The sequence below is a fragment of the Aedes aegypti genome, chromosome 1 (assembly GCF_002204515.2).
Source record: "Aedes aegypti strain LVP_AGWG chromosome 1, AaegL5.0 Primary Assembly, whole genome shotgun sequence".
Lineage (NCBI taxonomy): Eukaryota > Metazoa > Arthropoda > Insecta > Diptera > Culicidae > Aedes > Aedes aegypti.
The window spans coordinates 191,152,976-191,173,412 of NC_035107.1; the positions used below are offsets into that span (position 1 = coordinate 191,152,976).

Sequence of the window (20,437 nt, forward strand, 5' to 3'; positions counted from 1 at the left end):
AATTATAAAAACTATTCAAATTCAATAAAACCGTCATTCAAGTCATCGTGCAAAAGTTTGGGTTCACCTGTGAAATCTCAAGCCAATCATAAACGCGTCATTATTTACGTTTGAAAAAGTTATGAACTATTGAAATTGGTTGAAAAATGGTAGAGATATTGACAAAAATGATTTGCGGGCGGCTCAGGTGATTCCAAACTTTTGCACGATAAGCATTATACTGAAGGGTGAACTTTCGCACGATGACTTGAATGACTGTTTCATTGATATTGAGTAGTTTTCACATTTTCCTCCACAATTTCCACAATTTCGTAAGCGCTTTTCAAAGAATATAAGATTACGATTCTTATAATACATTGATTTTTCTATTTTTATCGATCTAATTCTGAGGAAAATGGCCATGTTTTTCCAGTGTGTTTTTTTGAAAAATGTCACAACTTTAAATAAAAATTTAGTATGCAAAATTCAGAAACTGTTTCCGGGAAAATACTTACGAAGTGAGAATAACTCAATGGTTTTCAAATGCGCTATAGAGAGTTTCAATTGGACGTGTAATCACAGAGATGTGGACAAAACAATAGGGTCCTAAAGCCCTGTCCCAATTTTAGTGCCAAACGCTTAAGTTTAGGCCAAAAACACAGGTTTACTCAATTTTCTAATGTTTTCCGTTGGTTTGAGCCCAAAAAAACTTGTTTAAAGATTTTGTCACACCCCTTGGTTTAAACTCAAATTTTGGGTGTATTTTGTTTTCCGTGTCCCTTCCGAAATGTCAGATAGGAACAACCCCAGTGTTAAAACTGAAACCCCTGTGGTGTTTTTGTCGACTAAGCGAACGTCAAACATGATCTTAAGTGTCAAGGTTCATTTATGGACCCAATTTTTAAATTAAAGTTTAAACATGATAAAGCCCTTATTTGAGCGGGAAAAATTGCAAAAGTAATTGCAGTAAGATGCTCTTTCATGTTATTGAATAAAAACAAGATTTCATTTAAAATTTTAGGACCCAATTGTTCGTGTTTTTTAGAGGGTGATCCCAAACATATGCACGGGAGTGTATCATCTATGAAAAACACTGCAAAAAACCGTTTGTTTCCAAAAGTTATTACCTGTATGCAAAATTAGAAAGTTAGAACTTGAAGTTGCCATGAAACTAGCTGCGTCATTTTGCGTAGAATGGAGATTTTTAAGGTGAAAGTGGACAAAAATTTGACATAAATTTGTTTATAACTTTTTAACGATAAGAGATACAAGGTTTTCGTGTTCAGCAAAAATGTGTATTTTATCGATCCAAACAACTTTGTAGAAGATTCGAAAAATGTGAAAAATTCTATTGAAAAGTTATGTACAAAAAACAAGTTTTAAGGGGTGTCGAAGACATAATGCTCCATATCTCATTACCGCGAATATATAGAAATGTTGCGTCTTCGGCAAAGTTGTTTGTAATTACATACTCTACAACTTTGCCGAAGACTTGAAATCTCTAGCTTAATTTTTAGAAAAAATATTTTTTTTTCTCACATGTGGGTGAATTGATCATCTTACCCCTAATACCAAAAGAAGCGCCTTTTAATATTAAGAAACTTCATCGAAGACACCAAACATCTAGAACCAATAGTTTTGAAGTTATTCTATTTTGATCGTGAAATCGATGAAATAAATCACTGTGGGGTGGTTGGTTAAACAAATCAATGCGAAGTTCGACGTACTCCAAAATAATCCCCAAGTGCATGCGGCAGGGATATCTCCCGATAGAACCATGCGTGGGGATGAAGCACATGGAAGTAAGCTCCGTAACCGTCGGAGCAGTTGAGTTAATTTACGAAAGGCTTGTGGAAGTGGTTGCAAAGATCTTCACGGAAAGTAACCGCACACTCGAAAAAGCACCAAATGGAATTCGTTTCGAATTGACTTTTTTCTATAGCCGATTGGATTGGTTGAATTCAAAGGAGAAAAAAATGTCTGGGGAATCCTTTTCACGGTATATGTCTACTTGTGGGTGGGATATTTGAAATTGTCTGAAATGAATATTTTAAATTCAATCAAGGTGAATTTGCTGTCCCAACAAGTGAGTTACGGGTAATGGAATTGGCTGTCTTCTTCTGTATGTAACTGATTATTATTATTATTGAACTTTCGAACGAAGTCTGGAAATTTATTAGATTGTTATGGTGTGCGTGCTAGCAAAGTCGAAACCTGCCAAGACATTTAACAACCTAGCAAAATCAGAAGATAAAGAGTAGAACCCGATTCAACTTAGTCATAATCAACGTGCATAGTACGTGCTTCTTAAGCGCACTGATGATGACAAAGACACAATTTGCCGCAATGGCCAGAAGAAGAATACAGACCACCGGTGATTGGACGGTTCAGTGTTAACCGGCTGTCGAAAGATTACAGCCTGGCTCCAGCAGAATTCGCCGTCCAAGAATATCCAACAGAGCCTCCCGTATCGATATACCTGTAGATCATCATAGCTGACAGCAACTCGAATGGACCACGTTTTTATCGATAGCACTCCTCGGATACGGATCAGAACCTCTCGTGGTGCTAACATTGACTCCAACCACTACCTGAAACAACCAAATGTCGACAATGCATTGTTACCGTACAGTAACATTTTGCTTTTGATTGATGTGGGACGGTAGGAGAATGAAATGTAAGTTAGCCAACGTCCAAATCAAATGGGCGGCTTGGGGGAGCTAACGCTCAAAACGCAGGCCTACGAATGGGTGGCTGCGTGTGCTACTCAATAAAAGCGGAGGTGGCAAAACGCGGAACCCACACCGAAGGTGATGAGTGCTGGTAGAGCGAAGGATCGGAGATAGGCAGTAAGTTAGCATCTCTCAACCAAGCCAGAAGTGTCGAATCATCAAGGTAGAGTCGAGTGGAAAATAACCACGTCACGCCGGTCTTGTTCAGACCCTTAGCCATCGAGTGGTATCAGTCATCGGGTGCTACCGGAGAAATATCGGTTTGACCCACGTCTATCTGGTTTCTGGGCAAGCAATCAGCCAAACAATACGGTGGGTATCCCGCCTCGACGAGCCGGCCCCAACGACGAAAGTGGGTCGAACGTTTTGGGTTTGTTGGCCATCATCAGGCTCTCTAAGTCGACCACGTGGAAGGCCATCCACTGCTCAGGATCGCCGTATAGTTTCTTCGGGCGGATATTGAAGCCACCTCGTCAAACTGGTGGTACAGTCGAGTCGTCTCAGGTCCGCCACCCCGACGCCGTTTACTCTGTAGTTAAAGAGAAGTTCAGCCAGCCCATGACGACCGCCTTCGGTAGCATATGGTCCCCCAGCGCTCCAGTCGACTGCTCCGTCACTCCGAATCCCAGCACGAAGTAATTGGGACCTTCGGCCCCGCAGCATTACACCATCCGTCCCCGAGTCTTCAGCACCGCCCACCCCGCCGTCCATCGCCGGTGGTAATTGCCTCCCACTACCGAGTTTCGTCACTCCTCGCCGCCCACGATCATTCGAATAAAAACCGTAAGTTAAATCCTCAGCATTTTAGGACTCCCACATCCGAAGCTCTCCCCTACTATATACGCCCTGGGACCCGGGAGACAGAAGACGGCTTTTGGTGCCCACCCCGGAAGCGGCCGTTGGCTGTAGACCAGCTGCTTGGGGCTTAGGCCAGTCCTCTTCTGGGACTGAGCATCTTCTCCCGGGGTCAACTCGTTTCAGCATACGCGCAGCATCGTCAGATACCGTTGCCGGATATGGGTTAACTCGATGCGACCCCTCTTGAAGAATGCTAGAGGACAGACAAAGCAGCTATCAATAACGAAACTAAAGGCATCATCGGATACGTAGAACGCATCTCAAAAAACTATTGGTTTGTCGAGGTCATGGCCGGTGTTCAGACGTCCGGTCTATCTCATGAGGTTTTAGCTTTGTAAAGGCTCTGATCCAGGGTTGGGAAAAAATCTGAAACTCACTCTACAGTAGCCAAACAAAGCCAATCACAGTCAGCGAAGCCAGTGAAACTCACGCCCATCGCTGCTGTAGGCAAATGCCTTGAAAATTGCAAAACATCCGTTGCTAAGGGCAACCCGAAATTACTGTAGAAAAATGTTCTATTTCCCGCTGCATTTCCCGCATTTAGAGCCTTCAATGACACTCATGATTTAGAAAATTCGTGCACCTAACAGAGGCTATTTGATGAGATTCACGTTTTTGAACTACTGTACTGGGAGAGCCACGTGATTTTCGCGAAAAGTCAAGCCTACTACTATTACCATTCCCAGCACTGCTCTGATCACTCCGATACAATTTTGATACAAATGTGTTATCAAACACAGAAGTGTCAATTTTACGGCAAATAATGTCAATATTTTGTCATACCGAGTGCTTGGAAAATGTTTTCTTACTTACTTTACTTTTGCTGGCTCTACGTCCTTGTCCTTCAAGACATGACCTGCACCACAATGTTACCGAGTTAGTTGGTCCATGGCTGCTAACCTCCAATTCCTCGATCGCCCCATACTTCCAAGATCCTGCTCCACTTGGTCAAACCACCTAGCTCGTTGCGCTCCCCTTCGTCTTGTACTGGCCGGATTTGAGTTGAACACCATTTTTGCGGGATTGTTGTCCGGCATTCTCACAACATGTCCCGCCCATCGTACCCTTCCAGCTTTGGCGACTTTCGTGATACTGGGTTCACCGTAGAGTTGCGCAAGCTCGTGGTTCATTATTCTCCTCCATACGCCGTTCTCACATACTCCACCGAAGATCGACCTAAGCACACGTCGTTCAAAAACTCCTAGCGCTTGCAGGTCCTCTTCAAGCATTGTCCACGTCTCATGCCCGTAGAGGACTACCGGTCTTATTAGCGTCTTGTACATGGTACACTTAGTACGGAAGTGAAGTTTACCAGACCGCAAGGTCTTGTGGAGTCCATAGTAAGCACGACTTCCGGCAATGATACGTCTTCGAACTTCTCTGCTGCAGTTGTTATCCGACTTTATCAATGATCCGAGGTAGACAAGTTCGTCCACCACCTCGAACTCATCCCCGTCGATCGTCACGCGTCTGCCTATGCGAGCTCTATCGCGCTCGGTTCCTCCAGCCAGCAGATATTTCGTCTTCGACGTATTTACCTTCAATCCAACCCGTTCTGCTTCACGTTTCAGCTTGGTATACTGTTCAGCAACCACCTGGAACGTTCTTCCGACAATGTCATGCGTTTTCTTAAAATCATTGAAAAGCACTTGGTCCAGTTTGACTAAACACCAATCAATTGGGTTGTTTAGAAATGCAAAATTCACGGCTTGATCGAAAGATTACATTTCTCTAAGTGTAACACGATTTTTTTGCGCTTCAACATCTTAATTTTGATGTAGTCAATTATAAAAAAACAATATTTCATTCCGTCGACTCAATTACATTTCAATTAACATTATAACAGCTCGTCCCGAAGTAAAATTAAAAAAAAACGTTTTTTAAGAATAGTTCCAGCGCACGGAAAATTTCAAAACTTTGGATTCTGGCTCAGTTTTTAACATAGAATCAGAATATGTAAAAAAACAGGATGCTCCCAAACAAACCAATTGTCCTTCAATGATCAATCAGACCTCTCCTCAGGATGGCCACCGAACCGGGAAAAACGGGAAAAGCGGGAAAAAGACGGGAAAAATCGGGAATTTGAGGTGTTCACCGGGAAAATCGTTTTGATCGAACATTTTCAAACTATAAATCTTTAATTCACCAAAAATAAAGCGTTATGTTTGATTATATTGTCATGTCATCAAGCATTTATGATTTTGGACAAACAAGTTCCTTTGAAATGCATTGACAAGTGATGAATAAATTTTTACTTTGCTATACTCTACTTCTTAAAAAATGTTTCACTTTTCCCAATTGTTACGTAATATATGTATGATTTTTCTCCTCTTACTGACAGTGCTAACAGAGACGTCTTTGGTGCTAATTTTTTTTACTATTCTCTTACTTTTTAGACTCAGAATTTTGAATCAAAGTTCAATAACATTTTGCCGAAAGTTTTTGCACTCAATCATATTGAATTCAAAAATTGTTAACACATTAAATCCGTATTTTCTTGGAATCAAGAGCTTCTAATTTGTCATTAATTAACTATTCGATTACAAATTTAATAGGTAAGGTAGATGCTTCATTCATTTGTTCAATTTTAATTTTTAATTTTCACCTTAAATTTATTTGCTTTAGAGAACGCTTTATTTTTATGACGTAAAAAAAGATGGATCAGAGATCGAGACACTTTCAATTAATGGGGACGGACCTGGTGTAATGGTTAGAACACACGCCTCTCACGCCGAGGACCTGGGATCGAATCCCATTCCCGACATAGTCACTTATGACATAAAAAGTTATGGTGACGACTTCCTTCGGAAGGGAAGCAAAGCCGTTGGTCCCGAGATGAACTAGCCCAGGGCTAAAAATCTCGTTAATAAAGATAGAAAAAAAAAACTTTCTATTAGGATGAAGAATTACTTGAGCATATCGATGATTTATTTTGGCATCTGAAGTTTTTGTCGACCAGATTATCTGAAACTCGGCAGTAAGGTGCACTTGAAGAGTTATAATATGTTTTTGATAAATATGAGTCCAGGCTTTTCTTAGCCTAGTGGCTAAAACCGTGGCTACAAAGCAACGCTATGCTGAAGGTTTCTGGGTTTGATACCCGGTCGGTCCAGGATCTTTTCGTAATGAAAGTTTCCCTAGCTTCCCTGCAACATATTGCTCAAAATGGTCACATAGACAGAGAAAGCTCTCAGTCAACAGCTGTGGAAGTGCTCATAAGAAAACAAAGCTGAGAAGTAGGCCCCGGTGCACATGTTTGATCACAGTGCGCTGTTCATCTCGTAGCAACCGTAGCCGTCATTATTTGTTTGCATATATGTGATCGTTGGATTCCTAGCAAGTAAGAGTTTATTGATTGTAGCACATTAAACAAAATTTAGACATCAATTTATGTATCAGCATCATACGATTTTCAAATTGATAACCTGATTGATTGTATTTCAACGAGGAAATTACTGGTTAAACAGTAGTTTAATACCATTTCTAAGCCAGAGAGTATCGGAATGTTTTGCGCAGTTTCCCTTGATAAATCCTTTGGTTCAACTTACTGAAATCTGTGAGTTTGTTCTAAAATTCGAAAAAAATACCAAGTTGTTATGTCACATTGGTTATTATAACCGCATAACAGTCACATTGAGATTATAAATGAGCCTCATAATGTAATAGTAATGAAATTTCTATCAGAATTATTTTCTGACTATTCACCTAGTATGCGATATGAACTGTAAAAAATATCAACCTCAAATAAGCACTTTTTAGTTCCTGGTAATTTTTAGAAATTTTAGTTTCCTCCCATACTGCCATAAAATGCACACTTAGTATTCCATTCACTCAATGCCTACTTTTGTCAAATGTTACAAATATGCAGTTATGGGCAGTGAATGCATTGCATGCTTTTCTCATTGTAATTGCAAAACAAACTTTGAAGGACTTGTGCTGTCTCAGTTTTCATCCAAATGAGCTCAAATTTTGGGAGGACACTCAGAATTTGATCTAGAATACAATGAGCGGTGTTGAGCAAAAACGATTTTTTAAACCACCCTAATAGCACACTGATCTATTGGTATAACTATCTTCAAGCAGAAATACAGGCGATTGAAAAATGAGCCTGAGCACCACTGTTTTAGAGTTAAAGGAATAAGTTTATTTATGCGTAATTACATCAAAATCAAAGAAAGAGTTTATTTATGGAAGCTGTGGTCGATTTTATTGGAATTTTCAACACCAAATTTCTGACATCATCCACCTGAAAAAAAAGTACAGCCCAGTTGGAATGGCTTGAAAAGATTTTTTTTTAAATTAAGCCTTTTTTTGCCAAACATTCCCGCTATCTATTGTTTAAGAAATTCCTTTAGTAATTTTGCTTTTTTTTGCAATTATTGTTTGGACCTTATATGAGCTGTAGTTCATGTTTGTATTTCTCAGGTGAGTTCTTATAAGGGAAAGCTTCATCACCGGACATTCAGAACAGCATCCTTAGCATAATTTAGGAAATAAAAATTTTGGGAACCGATTTTTTTGATATTGACGCTTTTCAAGTTGTCAAAAAATGACGCTTTTCGCACACAACAACAAGTTGGATCTAGGGGTAACAAATTGGTTGTTGAGCGATTCATCGAATACAGAACCACGACGCTGATGCTGTGTACGACAAGGAAGGTTTTCCCGCTATTGTTGAACAATTGATTGATTGTTAAGTATTTTTATTTACTTTTTTCTTTTTCAATTCAATTCAATTAGTATTTCCACCTGCTTTGGTTGAATACATAGTTAGAAAACGAATACTTTCCGAACTGCATAAAAAATACATCTAACGTTTTTGCGCATACGGCTAGACTTACGAACAATCAGCATAGAATACCAGCTCCGGTTCGTCGAGACATTTTTTTTTTAATATCTTTATTAGTATCATTCCAAATATACACTTATTTCTTATATAAAGGTGTTCCGTGTTATTAGGCAAGACTATAATTCTTCTTCGGTAAAACATATTTAAGATTTCATTAACAACATATTACATTTCATTTGCCGTAGCAGTTCAGATTTTTTACAGGTGTGTTAATTTCACCTGCTTATAAGAGAAAAATTCGTCGAGACATAAGTGAGTCAGAAACTACACGGAGAAAATGAAGTATTCAAATTTGGGTTCTTTTGACCCAACTCAGCACGTTCGTGCGTTATCCCAAATTTGAGTAGCTGTATTGAATTATATCAGTGGGTGATTTTCACTCAATGTTACATTGAGTGAAAAAACTTTAAAATGGGTAGTTTCTCATTCGAAACGAAATGCAAATGGAGAAATAATCAAAATGGTCATGGTTTTAAATAATGAAAACAAACAGAATTCAAATCCTATATTTTATTTTACGTTAACATCATCATCACATTTTTCTTTTTATTTATTTCATCATATTTAAATCACATTCACTGTAATCCGCTTGTCCATTCTGGCAATCGTTCAACGGGAATGCCTATGAACATCAGACTTTTATCCGGAAACATTTGCTAGGTTATGATGGTGGATGGGTGGCTGAAACGGCAACAACCGATGGAACGGTTTTCTCGTTTTTTCATTGTGTATGGCGACTGGCAGGAACTACACTCAGTATTTAGAACGGGAGCTAACAGCACAATAGTTTTTTAGTCGCGAACAGGCACTTCTTAACTACGATAATCCTGCACCAAAAACAATCGTATGGCCAAGTCTATTGAACTCCTGAAAAATGAAGAAATCATTGAAATTTATTTTTTCGGTACACTAAACTCTCCAGTATACTTTGCCTTTGATAAATTCAAAACATTTTCTAGCCAGCTTTCGGAGCTTCGTATTCAACGACGTGGCAAAAACCCCATGTCCGAACTTTGTATTTAGTTGAAAAACAAAGTCGAATGTTTGACTACTACATAAGATAGTTGAGAATACGTAGGAGAAGTTAAAAATAAACATGTTTTTCTACTTGTTCAGACATTAAATAGCTGCACATATCCAAAAACCTTAATTTTTGCTTCAAAACTCAACTATTCAATTTTCACCAAAACCCGTGCAAATTTTGGTTTCAGTATATTTTTTTTGGTCGATAACTCATTCTCATATAGATTCAACATCTTCGGATGCAAATTTATATTCAAGTGTAGTTAACCTTATTAAATTAATACTTATTGTCGTAGGTACCTCAAATTTTTAAGTAAGAGCTTCTTTACACCGTAAAAATCGCTCTCAGCCACTCCCCGCAGAAATATCTTGCTCAAACGCGCGTTTAAGACTAAGGAATCGATTGAAAAAGATTCTTCTTGCCTAAGTTTGCCTAAACGATAGTTGTTCGAAAAAGTTGAGATCCAAAAAATGTATGAAAAACAGCATTTTTGTTAGAATTTTGCCCTATGATAAACAAAATAATCTGGCTTTGCCCAAAATAGAGTCTCCCACCCTAAATCATGTTCCAAAACACTTGTAATGGCTAAAAATAGTGAAATATTGATAATGCGCAATTTCTACCATGATTTTTCAAAAGTGGACCAATGTGCAGCGCTAAGATTTCAAAATGGATGGCACATTTTTTCATCCAAAATTGAGTTTAAACTACTCAACGGATAGAACGCTGCCTAAATGCCAAACGTTGAGTTATTTCTACTTAACTTTGTGTTTTAAAGTGTTTGGCAAATTGATGGTCGATTTACATACTTTATTAGATTGCAATTTTAGAGACATTTTAAAAACGCTCAATACCTCAGTAATATTCATAAAGGAAACAATATTTTTTTTTAATATTTTAAGTGACTCGTACAATACAATCTACATAAATAAAAATGGAGTGGTGTTTGTATGTCACAAAATGGCTGGAGTACGGGTCAACGGATTAACGCAAGTTTTTCACTGTTGCACTTCATAAGGGATGCGACGTGTTCTTGCGAGGAAAAAGTTCGGGAAAGTCTTCGGAATAATCGGAAAAATGGGAGAAAACAAATGTGTCATTTTGCATGGGGGATTTTTGGACGTTTTCCTACAGCCTACTTGATGGCAAGACGAAGTTTGCCAGGACCACTAGTAATAAATAATAATATTTTGTGATTAGGAGCGCAATAAACAAAACAAGTATTTTTTTACTCAAATTTGAGTTTTCATTTGACAACTCAAAAGTTGAGTTAAATGTACGTATTTGTCAAAACGAAAATCACCCAATTATTCAGTTCGACCGTCTTTACTTGATTTTTAGAATAAATAAACTTATTTTTGAGTACTTCGTTTTCTCCGTGTATGGTATATCTGGAATTGATAGATCGACCACGTTAACCAATTGTGGCGATTACATCGTTGAACAGGGAAGAACGTTTCGGAAGAACTTCTATCGTCGGGAAACTCTCCAACGGAATAGAACAGATCCACTGTTGGGGATTAGTTGAGCAGAACGCGACGAAATACTGGTTTCTTGTCGTCAATGTATTGCTGTTCGCTTTTGAGGTGCATATCTTTACTAAATGTCCTTCAAATGGGCTAAGACGAAACGAATGGTTAGTTATTCTCAAATTCACGGGAGCAGAAAAAAACTTTCGAGCTTTCAAGTTTAACCATGCTCCAGAGCGGGGTTATTTCTAATCGGAGGGGAAATAACTATCGAGCTGTCAAATTTTAACAAAAAGTTAAGAGGACAATAACCATCATCGTTTAAAAAAAAATTCGAAACCAGTTTTTTTGCTCAAAATTTAATCAAAAACTATCATTGCATTGCTTTGGCTATTTGAAATATGAGGATAGATTTTCATAAGGATTGATTGAAATTTGAACGAAAAAACTGGTTTTCAATATATGATGATTGCTGTTGATTGAATGATGGGTTCTTGAGCCTTAAACGAATCGGTGAAACGGTTCACAGCCCTAAACATTTTCGCCGTGGAGCTCTCCGTAAGAGTAGGCTTTGCCAACCATACGAAGACAACCACGTGGTCACTTTTAGTAGGGATTCTGATCTAGAGTGCGGTGCTTAAAGCGTTGTCATTTCAGTACTGTTGGTGAAAAAACAAAATGGACCACTTCAAAAATCCACACGATGAAACTTTGTAAAACAAGCTTGGTTTTTCTGTCTGTTTCATGAAAAATACTGAAGTTCAACAACTGAAGTTTTAATCCCATTTTTCTTTCAGTCACATCGTGAAAAAAAAAACTCCCGAACTAACTCGTTTCTTTGCATTTCCTTGCAGGACGGCTCCCGGGGGCACCTGGAAGGGCTGGCGTCCGTCTACTGCGAGATGCTGATGGCCCCTTTCGGCGAGGTGCTGTCGGCACTGGAGGACGCCCGGCTACGAGCGTGGTCCGAGCGGAGTCCCCACAGTTCTTCCGGTGGAAGCGGAGTGCATCGGGCTGGCCATCGGGGGAACTCTTGCCACGGTGGTCTGCCCAACAGCCACAGCCAGCCAATCTACGTGCCCGGAAAGTACTCGGTAAGTGCCCAGCACAACTTCATCATTGCGGAACAGCTGTTCTGCAGCGGTTTGTGATGCGACTCTGATTATAGGTCCCGGGGAGTAAAAGTAAACATTCGACCGCGAAATGACTTTAATTGTACCGTGCGAGTATTTGAGAAACCTCACAGGGGGGTCCCGTCGCACTATGGGAAAGAAAACTGCTTTGCTCGGTCAAAACTTCTAGCGCTCTGGGGATGCGTTCTAGAGGTTTGAAGTCTTGAGAAAACTAACTTTGGTGAACTAGAGCTTTTGGCAATTTTGAATTTGATCTACATAGATAACACACAACTTATCTAGATCAGTTTTATCAAAGACGTTCCGAAAAAAAATGTCGTTACTTGACATTTTTGCCCAACAAATGTAGATTTCCACCGCATAGTGCACCAGAGTAAAGCTGTCCCTCCGCTCAATTTGATGGTGCTGAAAATTAGTTGGTGCACCTTTTTTGATTTTCTGCGAATGAAATTAATTTCCCTCGGTGGTCTTGGTCAGCAGCAGCAGCAGGGTGGAGAAGTCAAGTGAGAGGCTGGAGTTTAAGGAAAACACAAAACGGACGAATGCATTCGAATGAGCATTTATTTGTTTGCGGATGCTTTGAAGCGGGTATGGGCGAGATGAAAAGAAATGAACAGAAAAGCCCCTGGGGATATTTTTTGACCAAATTGGAGCCGCTTTTCGAGATGTACAAACTGCAATCTTTTTCGATGTTTATATGTGTTTCCCGGGGGAAATTGAAGTATGCAGTGAGAATGTGTTGTGTTCATCGGACTGGATCGTCGGATTCAAAATTAAATTACTGCATGAGCTTTGACAAGATGATTACAGTAAGGACCCGATTTTGTCAGCCCTTCGATGAATTTTAGGCTGACAAAATGGGGAACCTGACAAAATCGGGTCATTTTATTTTGCTCCTGTTTTTAAAATTTTGACGTGTTACATGGTTACATGGACTTTTAAGAGGGCAATGGACATGGGCGTAGCCAGTTTTTTTTTTATCAGGGGGTCCCCCCTCCCTTATATTAGTAATATCGATTTTTTCACTTCTAATAAAAGGCATTGCCATTGCCTCCTTTGGCTACGCCCATGCGTGCACGACATCAAACATCATTATTAATTTTAATGTAAACGTGGTAAAACATGACGATTACAATTTTTTGACAAATTTAAAATAGGCTGACAAAATCGGGTCAAAAAGCTGACAAAATCGGGGGTAGACAAAATCGGGGGCAGACAAAATCGGGGGCTGACAAAATCGGGTCAGTACTGTATTGAGAATCACTCTGAAGATTTCGGTATTCTATGTTTGACTACGAAGAAGTGAAAATCTGAATTTCATCTATATTTTAAATCAGATGATGAAATCTATTTCTTTTAAATAAGATTGATGGTCTAAAGGCTATCGCTTCTGCATGATAAGCAGAAAATCTTGAGTTAAAAGGAAAATAACCATCATCGTTTGACAAATTTTCAAAACCAGTTTTTTTGCTCAAAACTTAAGCAATGTTTATAAAAATCTATCATTGCATTACGCTCGCTATCTGTAATGCAGTGATAGATTTTCATGAGGATATCTTTAAATTTGAACGAAAAAACTGGTTTTTCATTTTTGATGATTGCTGATGATTGAATGATGGATTCTTGAGCCTTAAATCCAAGGTCCCAGTCTTGAGTGAAATCTAAAAAAAAAAAACAAAAAATAAATAAAAAAAAACACGAAAAACAATTTTTTGCTAGTTTTTATTTTCCATATAAAAAAAAAAAAAATAGCATGCAAACAGGCATTGACTTCTGTCAATGTGCAACAATCGATTATCTTCCAAGAGATTTTCGAAGAGTATGCTATCTTGTGACTCCATGTGGCCCAATCTTAGCGAAATTTCCAGCATATTTATTCCAAATGAATTCACTTTATTTAGCTACAGTTGAGTTTATTATACAGCTATATATTTTATCTATCTCATCCTTTCAGCCATCCAGTTGTCTCTCGGACAAGGAGGAAGACGAAATTTATGGCTTCGGCTATGGCGTCTTTGCCCCAAGGGTTGCCAGGACAACACTGCAGCAACAGCAACAACAACAGCAACAGCAGCAACAGTCTCAGCAACCACAATCACAAAATTCCACCAATGTACCTGCGAACAGTGCTGGCGGACAGCAAAGGTAAGTTAGATAAAGAGGGAGGGTTTCCGGTAGTGGGTGGTGAGCAGTCTGGCACCGAATACGTCTCAATATGTTTTGTCATATTGAACATCTTCTAGGTGAATAAAAGCTCTCAACACTGAGCCTCTGCAGCTCAAAATTGAAAACTTTAGATACCTCTTATTAAAAAAATGATCTCATAATGACCAATGGACCAATGCACGGGTTCACCCGTTGACGTTTGAGCGGTGCCGAATTCACTCGTTGCCAAGGTCACGTAAATAACACGGCTTCGCTCAAACGTCAAATAATGAACTCGTGCATTGTTTGACGTTTGAGCGAAGCCGTGTTATTTACGTGACCTTGGCAACGAGTGAATTCGGCACCGCTCAAACGTCAACGGGTCAAATAATGAACTCGTGCATTGGTCCATTCTTTGGGGGCCCAGATAGCCGTAGCGGTAAACGCGCAGCTATTCAGCAAGACCAAGCTGAGGGTCGTGGGTTCGAATCCCACCGGTCGAGGATCTTTTCGGGTTGGAAATTTTCTCGACTTCCCAGGGCATAGAGTATCTTCGTACCTGCCACACGAAATACGCATGCAAAAATGGTCATTGGCATAGTAAGCTCTCAGTTAATAACTGTGGAAGTGCTCATAAGAACACTAAGCTGAGAAGCAGGCTCTGTCCCAGTGGGGACGTAACGCCAGAAAGAAGAAGAAGAATTGGTCCATTCTTTGAAAAGACACCTGATAGCAATGTGCATGTGCAATTCTGTATAAAATTCCTACAAAATATGATAAATTTCCAGCTTTCAAACCGAGGAAGCAAGATACCTTATCGAAACGTCACATTGAATATGATGTTTGTATCCATATTTCTTCTTAATCTTCTATAATATCACCTAAACTTCTAGTTGCTCCACATTCAATCGAACAGGCTCTTTTTCCAAATAAAAATATACCGATCCTATATCCCGCATCTCGGTATGCCCAAAACAAACCTCCAACCGACCATAAAGGCATAAAACATCGATAAATTTTCCCCGGTGCCAGTTGATCACTTTCTGTCGTCCTTCGGTGCCTAATTTATGGCTTTCGACCTGCCTTCGTTCGACCGCTGCTGTTGGTGACTTCCTCTCGTTCGTTCGAGAGATGGGACGATACAGCCAGGCGACTCATCCCGATTACGACCGGAACTGTTGACTATCGCCGCCATGACAACAACCGCCCACCACCGACGCACTATGGGGTGTTTGACGAATCTAGCTGGCCAAAAGTCATAACAAATTTAAGATTTTATTAACATTTTGTTAACCACATATTGCATTTCATCAGATTTTTTACAGGTGAGTTGATTTCACCTGCTTATAAGAGAAAAAAAAAACGTTTTCAATTTACTTAACCAAACTTAACCTAGTTATATCGTGGCAATAGAAGATTGTAACGATTTTTGTCTGAAATTATTATTAATTTTAATTGACAATTGTTCCAATGTTTCAACATTGGATATTCTATGTAACTCATTTGTACTATACCAGGGAGGAAGCTTCAGAATCATTTTCAAAATTTTATTTTGAATTCTTTGCAGAGCTTTCTTCCTGGTATTACAACAGCTAGTCTATATTGGTAGAGCATGCAACATGGCTGGCCTGAAAATTTATTTGAATATCAAAAGCTTGTTCTTAAGCTTGTTTCTATTACTAAGGGGATAGAGACATTTTACATATTTGTTACATTTGGTTTGAATGCCCTCAATGTGATTTTTGAAAGTTAAATTCTTATCTAGCACGAGCCCAAGATACTTAATTTCATCTGACCAAATTATTGGAACCCCTCTCATCGTGACAGCATGTCTACTTGAAGGTTTCAAATAAAGAGCTTTTGGTTTATGTGGGACTATCATTAGTTGAGTTTTGGAAGCATTAGGAGAAATCTTTCATTTCTGCAAGTATGAAGAAAAAATATCCAAACTTTTTTGCAATCGACTACAAATGACACGTAGACTTCGTCCTTTGGCGGAGAGGCCTGTGTCATCCGCAAACAAGGATTTTGGACATCCCTGAGGTTTGTTTTGTTTGTTTATTTATTTATTTAGTAAGCTCTCAGTTAATAACTGTGGAAGTGCTCATAAGAACACTAAGCTGAGAAAGCAGGCTCTGTCCCAGTAGGGACGTTACGCCAGAAAGAAGAAGAAGAAGAATAAACCATTAACTTATGAGATTAATTAGTATTATAAGAACTTCACACGTCCTATGCAGCTATGGATTTAGCCGCTTTGATGCCCTTTTTCAGCCATCGCTTCCGCATCATTTTGATGATCATCTGGGCCACCAGTATTAGTATGATGATGATCTGCAGCATCAGGATGATCTGCAGCAGTGTTTGATGTTCAAGATGCTCCGCTGAGTGGACGTTCTGTGTTTGTAGTACTGTTACTAGTTGGTTGCCATGCGTGTGGGCAGTATTCTCCTCCTTTGATTTTGTTCCTCCCATGTTGGCGAGTTTATCGAGTTTGCACTTTTGTCCCAATTGCTGCTGGGTCCGTCGGTACTGCTGTTCTGTTTACTGCTGGGCTTCAAGTACTGATTGATTGAGGTTGGTTTGGTCGCTGTCAAGGATGGAAATCTAGTGATCATGATAAAACAAATGATGCGTCGTGGTTGTTCTTTATCATGCGATCATAGCAACAACGATAAACCCCTAGTCGTCAAGCCATCATAACAAACTCCGCTCTGCGAAAAATGAATCGCTTGGCCTGTGAGCTGACGATCAATTGTTCGCGAATCAAAGTCAAAACTTTAGAGGATTTTTCTGATTGCACTCCTCGATTTGTCTAATAGCTTATCGTTTTTAATCTGAAAGTCAATCGTGCATGGTATGTGAGAAAGTTTATGCGTGAATTTTAAATTGATTTGCATTAATCGCAACTTGTTACAATATCCGACAAACCCTTTGTCCTACGACAAACAGTTTATCGGATGCTCGATATATCTATGATTAGCGCGCGTGGTGAGATGCTGAAATCATGTTGCTGCAAGAGCGACGACTCTCTTGGACCATTCAAATACCGTGTTGTTTGTCGTTAGAGCTGATTTTTTTCCATCTTTGGTCGCTGTATATATATTCGACTTTGCGGATGGTAAAATGGTTTATGCTGACTGTTGTTGTTGGTTACAGTCAACACTCCCTTGCTCGATGTTCTATATCTCGATATCGAGTTAGAGAACCATATTAAAAGTTGGTTTTCATGGCTAACTCGATGGCCCCTTGGATCGCAGTTGCACTGGTTTTGTGTTCTGTAACTCGATACCTCCCTAACTCGATGGTCCCTTCAATATCGAGTTAGGGAGAGTTGACTGTATTTGTTTGGTCAGATATCGTTCATCAAGTTTGTTTTTTCGATGAAACTGATTGTTTTTTTGATTTCGTTAATGTCATTGCCCAGGGCGATGAAAATTGATGATGCTATTTTCGTTTCTTTTCTAGCGTTGTCAAATTTGGGACAGTCTAGGATTATATGCTTGATGGTAATCTTGATTCCGCACGTGCTACAGATTGATTCTGTTTCTTTTAGAGCAAAGTGCCCGTGGGATGCTCTGGTATGTCCTATTCTAAGACGGGTTATGATAAGACCTTCTTTTCTTTTGAGCATATTAGATGTATGCCATTCTGTTGTGTTGTATTTAATTTCTCTAAGTTGTCCAGTAAAACTACGCCAGCTGTTTTCTTAGTTTAGTCTGGCATATAAGCGGACCAGTTTCTTGTAGTCGTCATATGGAGTGTTGATATTAGATGTGATATTAGATGTTCCGGGTTCGGCTGCTCCTTTTTTTCAAGTTGGTCTGCTTTTTCATTACCGGTTATGTTTATATGAGCAGGGACCCAGCAGAATTCAGTGTGCCCTGGATTATTTCTTAGCTTGTTTCTGATGTTGTGAATCCAGGGGTCCCTGAGGTAAGTCAGGTAAGTCAGATGTGAAAATATTGTATACTTCCCATAATGCTACCTTGAGGAACACTAGCTCTTACAGGAAATCTTTTAGACCTGGAGTTCTGATAATTAACCTGAAGTGTACGTTTTGACATATAACTTTGAATTATTCTAACAATGTATGTTGGAAAATTAAAGTTTTTTTTTAATTTTACGATTAGACCTTCGTGCCAAACACTGTCGAATGCTTTTCCTATGTCTGGAAAAGCAAGACCGATAAAATAGCCTTCAGATTTGTTGGAACGAATCAAATTTGTTACACGTAAAAGTTAATGAGTGGTCGAATGTCCATAACGGAATCCGAACTGTTCATTTTCAAAAATTGAAATTTTGTTGATGTGGACCATCATTCTGTTCAAAATAACCTTTTCATAAAGTTTACTGATGGAAGAAAGCAAACTGATTGGACGATAGCCAGAAACTTCTGCAGGATTTTTGTCTGGTCTTAAAATTGGAACAACCTTAGCATTTTTCCATTTGTCAGGAAAATATGCTTATTGAAAACATTTGTTAAATATATCAACTAAGAATGATAAGCTACTTTCGTGAAGTTTTTGATAAGGATGTAGAAAATTCCATCATCGCCAGGAGCTTTCATATTTTTGTTTTTTTTTTTAATAATAGGAATTTTTGAAAACGTTCTCTTGATTGGGAATATTTTCGAAGTCATGAGTAACTTGATTTTCAATTGGACTAATAAGACCTAAATTAAAATTGTGCGCACTTTCAAACTGTATAGCAAGTTTTTGAGCTTTTTCGCAACTAGTTAGTAATAATTTATTTCCTCTTTCAATGCTGGTATTGGCTTCTAAGGTTTTTTTTCAAAATTTTAGATAATTTCCAAAAGGGCTTAGAGCCAGAATCCAATTGAGAAATCTCATTTTCAAAATTTTTGTTTCTTCATTGTGAAAAACATTTCTTAATTTCTTTGCTCACTGTTTTAAGACGGATCAAGAGTTTAAGATCATCGTCTATAATCACGGATTCAAAATGCTCCTGGCTTCAACAATGGAGTTTGTTAAAGTTTCAAGAGCATTGTCAATATCAAGTTTTGTTTGTAAAGAAATTTTAAAATCAAGATTAGTGTCAATATAAGTTTCATATATATTCCAGTCGGCTCGAAAATAATTGAAAGTGGAGCTATTCAAGGTATTGAATTGTGCCATTTTCCACAGAAGAACCTCAGCACGCGCTAGCTCTTCTTGGGTGAGAATTTCTTGCTGCAACTTTTGGCCCACAATCTGTCGTCGCAGGTGGTTGATGAAACGAACGATGTATGCAGTTGCTCGATACGACTGGCCATGATACTACATTCCGTCGTAGAAATCCAGGTCCCTTAAACCAGAAATTATTAGAATCTATGTTCGGTCCATCTTTCCACTTTGTGGAATCATCGAAGATGTTGGACCTTGGTTGCACCTATCTCCATTCTTGAGGTTCGCTCAATCTTAAGATTTCACCAACTCGTACCGACACAAACTTGTGAAATTTGCGATGATCAGACCGGATCCATGCCAGGGTAGTGGTTGAATCGCTCCAAAAGAACCTTCTATATACAGGAAGTGAGTGATACTCAACAATCGTCGTGGCGAATCGTACTCCAAGGACTGTAGCCTTTAGTTCATGTCGCGGAGTGGACAACATTATTAGAGGTGCCACTTTGGTTTTGGAGCCCACCAGCGCTACCTGCACATGGCCATCGTGTACCAGTCGAAAGTAGTTCCTCGTTGAGAGGCTCATCCCATGCCGTTCCATCCGCCCATGTTCCTTGAATGATAATCTTTCCGTGAGCGAGAAAGTGTGAGATAAGCCCGAGGGGTTCGAAGAGGTTCATTACTACCTTCAGAACCTCACGCTTGGTAGGAACATGCATTTCGTCGAGAATTGAGTGGAGATCGTCTCGCAGATTGAAGGAATAGGAAAAACAATCATCGACAGAATTCCAGGACATTCTAAACTTCTCCAAAGACTTCAAACGCCAAACTGCCATTGAATAGCTGTCTGGGAAATTTGGATCGTCTTCTTGCCACAGAAGTCCAGTTTCAAATCGTCGTCCTGTTCGTCGTGTGGTTTGTTGTAATATATGAATCGCACGTCTCTCTTCATCAGGCTCTAGTGTTTCGCTTAGCCTTTTTATTCCGGCGTCTTTCAACGTAAAATAGTCTCGGAGCTGATCGTTCAGTTGGCAGTCACTATCTGCTGGTCCAGCTACATGAAAATGAACGACAGCTCGTGGAAAAGATGTTCCCACTAAATTCCCGTAGATACTCCAACCCAAT

At 39.3% G+C, this 20,437-nt stretch overlaps 1 protein-coding gene across 1 annotated transcript in view; it reads left to right on the plus strand.

Moving 5' to 3' along the window:
* Positions 1-20,437, plus strand: part of LOC5577501 — an 833,563-nt gene that overhangs the window by 634,716 nt on the left and 178,410 nt on the right. The window contains exons 3-4 of the mRNA XM_021855744.1: positions 11,766-12,005; positions 13,999-14,189. Coding sequence (XP_021711436.1) covers positions 11,766-12,005; positions 13,999-14,189 — 431 coding nt within the window. The remainder of the gene's footprint in view (positions 1-11,765; positions 12,006-13,998; positions 14,190-20,437) is intronic.